This window comes from Cucurbita maxima, unplaced genomic scaffold (assembly GCF_002738345.1).
Source record: "Cucurbita maxima cultivar Rimu unplaced genomic scaffold, Cmax_1.0 Cma_Scf00031, whole genome shotgun sequence".
NCBI lineage: Eukaryota > Viridiplantae > Streptophyta > Magnoliopsida > Cucurbitales > Cucurbitaceae > Cucurbita > Cucurbita maxima.
Genome location: NW_019272047.1, coordinates 1,728,136 through 1,737,302, shown reverse-complemented (window position 1 = coordinate 1,737,302; position 9,167 = coordinate 1,728,136). Strand labels below are relative to the sequence as shown.

General features: G+C 34.9%; 1 protein-coding gene across 1 annotated transcript in view; it reads right to left on the bottom strand.

Annotated features, from left to right (window-relative positions):
* Positions 1–9,167, bottom strand: part of LOC111466568 (protein translocase subunit SecA, chloroplastic) — a 13,696-nt gene continuing 4,529 nt past the window's right edge. Inside the window, exons 6-20 of the mRNA XM_023111286.1 lie at positions 7,317–7,535; positions 5,045–5,158; positions 4,841–4,954; positions 4,265–4,432; positions 3,723–3,898; positions 3,113–3,179; positions 2,856–3,002; positions 2,568–2,663; positions 2,421–2,489; positions 2,129–2,230; positions 1,788–2,039; positions 1,635–1,702; positions 1,394–1,511; positions 597–836; positions 1–518 (exon numbers count right to left, since the gene is read on the bottom strand). Of these exons, the coding sequence (XP_022967054.1) occupies positions 381–518; positions 597–836; positions 1,394–1,511; positions 1,635–1,702; positions 1,788–2,039; positions 2,129–2,230; positions 2,421–2,489; positions 2,568–2,663; positions 2,856–3,002; positions 3,113–3,179; positions 3,723–3,898; positions 4,265–4,432; positions 4,841–4,954; positions 5,045–5,158; positions 7,317–7,535 (2,088 nt within the window). The 3' untranslated portion in view covers positions 1–380. The remainder of the gene's footprint in view (positions 519–596; positions 837–1,393; positions 1,512–1,634; positions 1,703–1,787; positions 2,040–2,128; positions 2,231–2,420; positions 2,490–2,567; positions 2,664–2,855; positions 3,003–3,112; positions 3,180–3,722; positions 3,899–4,264; positions 4,433–4,840; positions 4,955–5,044; positions 5,159–7,316; positions 7,536–9,167) is intronic.

Here is a 9,167-nt window from a genome sequence, read left to right as displayed (position 1 = left end):
TTCACTGATGGTTCCATGGCCGACCAACCATCAAGAACCAATAACAATTTGAGCAGAATTTTTTCTAATGACAATACAGATATTATGATCAATTGTTTGTTTATTTTACATACTAAGAATAAAATATTGGAGTTAAACAAAAATTCATATCTACCCGCCCCGTACACGTGCACGGACACATGCATATTGTGATACCCTACCCTGAAAAATTATAAGCACCAACACTAGCTTTGATAGACTTTTCTCGTATCAATGCACATTCCATCTAAACCTTGATGTAAATGTAAATGCTCATCTCATTCAGTCTTCTGGGGCTATCTACAAGCATGTCTTCCTAGATACAGGCAGAAGGCTTCAAAAGAATCCTCCATTTTTAAACACTAGGCAGTTGCTTTGGGAGACGATTCAGTAGCAACTGGATCTGGATTATTATTAGTACCTACACCATTGGTTACAACTTCTGCCGATTTCGCCTTCCTTCCAGAATCCTGATCCTTCTTTACGAGCACGGGTTTGAACTGTCGGAAGACGAGAGTAAAGAGAATTTGTAATAAAAATATAGAGAGAGGAACCAAGAGTATACATACAGTCCTTACCTGATATATAGAATATATAACATTTCTCCTTATCTGTGCCATCATATCCAGGAAGAGGTTATAGCCCTCAAGTTTGTACTCTATAAGTGGATCGCGCTGGGCATATCCACGTAAACCTACGGCTTGTTGCACAAACTTAAGTGCTTGCAGGTGTTCCTTCCATAATCGGTCAATATTGCTCAATACCAAGAATCTCTCGGCTTCCTTCATTAGTCCTGGTGCTTCCTTCTCTACAATATCCTGAAAATATAAACAATATAACAATCTCAATAAACTTAAAATTTTAGTTTGTTAGACTAAGAGAAATTTAGTGTTTTTAATAAATAAATTGATTTAGCTTTCTTTGTGAATTTAGACTAATTTTCGTTTACTAGCACCAATACGTTAATTATTAATATAAAATGAGGAAACACTTCTGATCTCGAAAAAGAACAGGACAAAACAAGGTAGAAAAACAAGCTCAGCAAGGAGAAATACAAAAAGGCTACATAGGAATATAAAATGAAGAAAACAAAGAACCAACAAAAGAAAGGTCAAAGGGAATCTGGTTTCAAAATCAGGGATATAAAATCATGGTAAAGAAGGTAAAAGTGAGATAAAGAAAGAATTTGAAGAATGAAAAAATGTGCGACATCTAGGAGAGCATCGCCTTAAAATGAAAATAAGGAACTTTAAAACAAAGTAAAAGTAGCGGGGTGGGCCCATGCAAGAATCAGATCACTTATATGCCTCAAAAGGGTCAGGTGGGAAGGGAGGGATATGTGTGTGTGTATGCATATTATAATCGACGTGCAGACCCTTTTCTGTAAGTATGCTTCACGTCCACGTAGACGAAGATAATTCTGCAAATCCTCATATGTTGAATTTTTACTCTTCAGTAATTCTGGGGTCAAATCATCCAATAGATAGCAATACCTATAAACAAAGCGAAATATGAGTCATGGAAACTAAGTTCAGGTTATACCAATATCTACCAGAAAGCAGTTCATGCATGCAGTGGATTTAACAAATTGATGCAAAATGAAGTAGCCCCCTTACTGTTGAACTTTTGCTATGAGCTTCTCAAGATCCCAGCTTTCAGTTGGAGCATCAGAACCAATATTTGCCTATAGTTTTAAGATCAGTGAGGCATCTGATATATTTGAATTCAATGATACATCGGCAATATGAAAGAAAGTTCATATGATTTACCTCTAATATGTCGTCCATCGTCAGCTCAGCATATTCAATAATAAGTGATTGTAGATTGTCTGATTGGAGTGCACGCCTTCTCTCAGTGTATACACGATCTCTTTGGCTATTTAAGACTTCATCATATTCAAACAACTGCTTCCGGATATCAAAAAAGTAGTTCTCTACTTTCCTTTGGGCTTCATCAAGTGCTTTTGTTAACATCTGGGATTCTATAGGAAGGTCTTCTACTCTAAAAGCTCTCATTAAACCCTACAGATGCAAATATTTTTTTTAAAAAAAACTTAAGAATCATGTACAGAATCCTAAGTATAAGACCTGATCTAAATATAAATTATAACCTGTATTCGATCTCCACCAAATATTCTAAAGATGTTGTCTTCAAGACTTAAGAAGAAGCGTGAACTTCCAGGATCCCCTTGCCGACCACTTCGACCACGCAGCTGCAATGATAATATTAAGAAGTCAATTTCATCTCAAGTTACACAGGAATAATATATCACAAGCCTTTATATGAACATATGCACAAAGTAATTGTCATAACGGAAAAAATCACAGTACGATAATAAATAAATCTTCAAATTTGATTTACTACAGGATTACAGACATGTAACACCAATACATAAATTCAACCTGATTATCAATTCGCCGGGATTCATGTCGTTCTGTCCCTACAACATGGAGTCCACCAGCTAACACAACCTGCAAGGATGACTGGATGAGAACAAAAGAGACAAACCAACACCAAGAAATAGGCAACAGAATTTGAGGAAAACTGACCTTATTCCTTTCTTCCTCCGTAAAAACCTTATATTCTTTGACAATTTCTAAAAATGCATTCCGCAACTTAGCTATGACATCATCTTGAGCAGGGCCCTACAAGTTCAAAAGTAAAATAATAATAATAATAATAATAAAGAAAGAAACAAAAACACCAAAGAGAAAGAACCCCAAAGTTGTGTTGGGACACAATGATAATAAGACAGCTAAATCGCCAAAAAGAAAATACAAAAATTTAAGAATTCTTCAGTGATCAACTAAAAGGAATACTGGTTTCAAAGAATTTACCTTCTCACAGGAATAAGATAGACGCTCTTCTGCTTCAAGCTCCGTTAGTGATCTCGGACCCCAAGTCTTGATAGCAAACTGTACAACCTCTTCAGCCAATTTGGCATTCTCACTTGAAAGGGCACATGGAAATAAACTTTCGTTTACCTAATATAACATAAAATACATCAACTAATATATCTTACAACAGAAAGATATTAACCAAGCAACCTTATTGCCAAAAATTACAAATTCAAGGATCAAAATCATTTCCCCACCTTCCATGTTTTCTTTAGAGGAGGCTTCTTCGCAGATACAAAAACTCCATCAGTTAGTTTGACGAGTCTGCAATAAAATATTCCCACAAATTGTAAAGCTTGATTTATTATGCACTAACTCCCACCCATTCTTGTTTTTAACAGGTAGACATCCGTCCATGGCCCCATCACACTTGTGAAAAATAAAGCCAACAACCAAGAAAATGTAATATGAACATGCGCAGATTATTTGACATTCAAAAGCAGCAAGTCAACCTGTTAGTGCATCAGGTATGCTGGAAATAAAAACTAACATTGATTTCGTACCCCTTAATTCTTAGCTCAAGCAGTAGTTTGAGAAGCAGGGAAAGGGCTTGGAGTAATTTTACAGGTGCTACTTTTCATCCCATCCTGACATCTTTTTCGTTCATGCTGTCTGTCTCTGTCTTATACTTTTTATTACTCTTAAAACTAATTGAATAGCCTTTTCTCGCAGAGTAACAGTTCCTTTTGGTTCTTGGAAGAATTTCTTATCCTCGTGTGTGTAGATCTTACTGATTTCTCTCAATACACTTACTTGAAGGGCAAAAAAGTTCTACAAGGGGAATGTCAACCCATAACAAGATGATACCTTGGCATAAGCAGCTCACGTAACTTCAGCCTTGCCATAAATTCAGCATTACCACCAAGAATTATATCAGTGCCACGTCCAGCCATGTTCGTAGCAATTGTCACAGCACCTAGGCGACCACTTTGAGCTACAATTTCTGCTTCTCTCTCAACATTTTCCGGTTTTGCATTGAGAACCTATGGAAATTGAAGTGCACTAAATATCATCACTAACAGTGATCTTGCAAAATAATGGAGGTGTTTCCAAAGCCAAATGGTAGCTTTGGAAGGAAAAGCAATGAACTCTCATCGTTGAAATTGAGGCCTTGCACCCAGTTTATTGACTGTATAGAATTTTGCTCGACTTTCATATTCTACCCAAATTTATAAGTTCTTAAAAAACTGTTGAGAATTTGATTAAAAAGGTAAAATATAATTTAGAGAAAGTTTAACGTGGTAATAAAGTAGGAAGTTATGTGTGCAAGCTCTCGAATGTCACATTCTCCTCATTTCATGTGATAGTCAATTTGTTGAGTTAATTTTCAAGAAAATAGAAGATCTGACCTCATGAGGAATTCCAGCTTCTCGCAACTGTTCTGAGAGAGCATCACTCTGCTCAACACTAGTTGTGCCAACAAGCACAGGGCGACCAGTCTTGTACATTCTAGAAATCTCTACCACAACAGCTCGCCATTTTCCTGTTGTTGCCCTGAAAACTACATCCGACTCATCCTGATAAAAAAAAAAGAAAAAGAAAAAATAGCATACATTGTTTTTTTTATAAAAAAACAAGGAGACCTCACATTACACTATAGCATATATAGTAATATTACAGTATAACATATATAGCAAAAAACAAAAGACAATTACAAGGGAAGAAGGGGTATTAGGAACATGTAATAAGATCAGAACGATAGCTCCAAAGAGATTTTTTACACAGCATATTTGTATGGCGAGAACCAAAGTTAGGTGAAACTTTTACAGTTCTAAAGAAACTAAGAAACCGCAACACTTAAGCATGACAATCAAAGGTCTCACAAAGATCTATTTACAGCATTGTAATATGCAAGTTCCACGCAAGTATGAAAATTATTTAGCCAGATTTGAGAAATCAATTATGAAGAGCAGTCTTATCAATACCTTTCTTATCATAGGCTTGTTCGTAGGTACAATTGTGACTTTGAGCTTATATATACTCTCAAATTCAGTGCTTTCCGTTGCTGCAGTGCCAGTCATTCCACAAAGTTTAGGGAACTACAAACAGTGGAAAGAAGAAAGAAACATCAAAATGGTGAGAAAAATATTATTCGAGCTTATGGAAAAATATGTTGACATGAAATCTACCTGGAGGAAGAAATTTTGATAACTTATTGAAGCTAGTGTTACAGTTTCATTTTGAATTGGTAAAGCTTCTTTTGCTTCGACTGCTTGATGAAGTCCATCACTCCATCTTCTCCCCTGGACAATTTAATAAACCATTAGTGTAATATGATTGCATGTAGCTGATAACATATATACTGTAAAAAAATATGGTCAAATATCAATTAAAAGAATGGAGGTAGGGAACAAAAATGGACATAAAAATACAAGCTGAAACCAAACAAAAAAAATCACAAATAACAAAATAACCTGAAGCTCTTGAAAATTTGGGACAAGAAGGAAAAAAATAAAAATAACAAAAGGTTTTGCTGCACTTAAATCTGTTCATCCCCAAACTCTCCTCTTGGATCCCTCTACACCTTCAAATACCCTCTTGTTTCTTTATTTATGCAAAACAATTCCCGCCATGTTACAACACAACCATACCCAAGAGGAAGGAAGACCTCTAGATAAAGTCATTGGTATTCATCCGAGAAGAATGAACTAAGAGAAAAGTTTACCTTTTTTTTAAGGCATCAACCTTCCGAAGCTTAAAAAAGAAAGCAATAAGACTGATAAGAAGAAGAAACTAACAAATAAACAAGGATTTACATGAGAAAGAACTAGAAGACTCATAGAGCAGAGATGTATCCTTGAAGTTTAGACGAAGTAAAACCCCTATTGAATTATGCAAGGATGGAACAACTGCCTCTGTAAAAGAAAGTACCCTTCTAAATGGTAACTACCTAAAAAGACCCCAACAAATTGAATGAAATAGGCTATTCGAGTATTTTTTACAAAGGAAACTCAGCTTTAGAAAAACCATTGGTGACCCCTTGACAAGAAAAGAAAAGAACACAAGGCTCTCCCTAATGAAGAGTTTAATGAACTTGAGTGAGGAAGCCAGGAAAACACAAAGAAGTAACTTCTGGAGGTGACAGAACTTAAAGAGAACCATCGTAGTTAAATTGAAAATAAGAGAACATTATGGAAAATTGCATCGTCAGATTCTGAGGCTAGAGCCAAGTATCATCCATACTTTACAGATGAATAGATGGGAGAGAGCCACTGATCAATGAAGATAAAATAAAAATAGAACTGTATCTAATCTAAATGAAGGATAAAATAATTCTAAAATGAAACAAATCTACATTTACCCTCCCATAAGTATTACTCCCCATCTCCCATAAGGTCCAACTTCTTGAGAACTACCTGGTTTTTAATACAAATGTTATTAGAGCCATTAAATTTGCACCTTCTGAACAACGGCCTGAAAATGACTAGCTCATACATTTAAAACCTTCCCAGTTTCCTTCCACTCTCTCAGACCATAAATGAGGGATATGCATTGAAAAACCAAAGTAGACCTAAGCAGAGGTTTTCCACGGCCTTCGATATATTATACATTTTCTAAGTATCTCAACAACTTCCTATGATATTTTATATTATTTCAGTTATTTGACCTTGATACAAAACTATGCAAGCGACTCCTAAATTAATAAAACATGATCAACAGAAGCCCAAAGAGACAATACCTAGCATTACCTTGATTCATGGATTCTATCAACTAAAGAAGAGGGGGTCAACAGAATTTACATGATTCCAGTACTTCTATGTGTAGATTTACCTATCTATTTTGAAGCCACGTCACTTGAAAAGTTTGCAACAAATAAGAGTAGAAAAAAATATGCTTACCAAATTGATGTATCAAATCTTCAAAACTTTGTATATACAAACTAACTAACAAACCCCAGTACGGTAACTAACTATAACCAACTAACATTGGTCGGCTGGAAATTTACAAAGAATTAAAAGGCTCACGTAAAAGCCCACAGTCACTAACCACACGCCTACATCACAAATACTGATATCCAGAAACATAACTCAACTTAAGCTACACGCTTCAAGTAAGTGGAATCATTATTTTACTGGATTATGGATTTCCATCGGGTAAATAAAGACCACTATTCTAATATTTAATTGAAATATATGCAATCTTGGACGATGGCCCTCTAATTTACTATAAAAAATTTTGTATCCCATCTATTCCTCAAGTTGTTTCACACAAACAGGTAACAGAAATCTTTACAAAAAATTACTGAAAAAAAATATCGATGACCTACTCATGACTCATAAGATCATTTTTCTGCGTGGATATTTTAATTCTTGGAGAAAGTGAGAAACTGAAAGACCAACCATGCATGGAAAAACCAAATACGATGTTATCCTGAGGATACAGTTGAATTCAAAAAATTACCTGCATCACTCGACCAGTGAACTCATCCACAATTAGGACCTCTTTACCACGAATTATATAATTGACGTCTCTTAGAAATAGTTCTTTAGCTTTTATTGCATTAAGAACATATGATGCCCATTGTTGTCGAGGATCATACAAGTCTTTAACATCCAGGATTTCTTCAGCATCCTCATAACCTTGTTCTGTCAGCAGCACAGTCTTCTGTTTCTCATCCACCTGCAACAGTTGCAGCACAACTATTTAAATTTAAAATTTTTGTTTTTCCCTACTTTTGATCACTAGACAGCCAGAAAATCATCAATCCGCAAGGGAAATAAGCTATCTTTTTAAAATCTGATGTACGCTAACCTAATCATTTTCCAAACCTAAACCAAAGAACACAAAAGAACAGATAAGTAATGAAGGGTAGCTTTGACACTTGCTAGGACTTCAAAGCTATTTCAGCCAATAAAGTACAGCTCATTCAAACACAAACAAACCAAACGCTGCACAATCCAACAGCATCTTCTCAAATTTAATTTCAGTTCTGAGTTTCCTGTAGGGAAGGGCCTCGTATGGAAACAGTACCAGCAAGAATAAAATCCAGGAAAAACTAAAATGCGTCACCTAATTATGTTCCTACAAGCTAATGAATGAGAAAGAACTAGCTAGTTATTTTGCAACACCAAAAAAAAAAAAAAAATTAACTATTAATACTACAATCTATCATCTAATTATGATATTCTTCATTTTTTATTTTTTTTTATTATTATTTTTTTTTTATGAGAAAACAAAATTTCATTGCGAAGAAATTGAACAATAGAATTTAAGAAGTTGGTATTTTTATTCATAGTATGATTATTGATAAATAAATGAGTTGTATAGTCTTTTCATATTCATCAAGAAAGCCAGTCTGCAATTCCTGGATACAACATGGATAAACTGGTAGTTTTTCTATCAAGCCAATACACTCAGGTGTACAAAGGATTGTATTTTAAAGTACTTCGGACTGCCATTTGCAGACAACACAAAGAAGATAAACTTTGGAACACGGTTATAGAAAGAAATGAAAGAAGGGTGGAGAAATGGAAAAATGTCTGTCTAAAGGTGGTTGCTTAACCCTCCTATCCTACAGTCAATTCTCTGAAGTAACACGTTTCCTATAGCTTGTTAAGATTCCATCTAAAGTTGCAGCCACAAACAAGAGAGATTCAAGAATTTTCAGGGTGCAGGGATGGGAATAAATGAAGAACGCCATGTAATTAAATGTACTCCACTGGCTACTTTGATTGTATATTCTAATATCTATTCATCTGAATCCTTCTCTAAATCCTTCTCTTTATCCCTTAATGCTTGGTGGTACAAACACAGCAGACCTAGTACTGAGAAAAAAAATCCTTATATAGCTCTATCTCCTTCTCTTTATCAATGCATTGAGAAGCATTCTTGTAGGCATGTTCTCAACAGACAGCTAATGGTCATACAATTAAATCAGACCTTTGGCACTGCTGGTTGGAAAATTCAAAATTTTCAGTAAGTCCTTGGGATTGGGCAGAGTTGTGGAACAAAATTCATTTTTGGAGCAACTACATATATGCTCTGACATACTCTCTCTAGCAGCTTATGAATTATAATTCTTTTATGAATATATGATCAATAGTAACCAAGGCAGTTTTTCATTGCTCCATTGATGGCGGATTTTGTTCTTCCTTTTTTTTAAATTTTTTACTCTTCAATTAATTGTGTAGTGTCTTATCCAAGGGGGGCGGTAACAGAAATTTCTTTAATGGGATTTATATACAAGGCAAAAAAAAAAAAAAAAAAAAAAAAAAAAAAAAAAAAAAAAAAAAAAAAAAAAAAAAAAAAAAA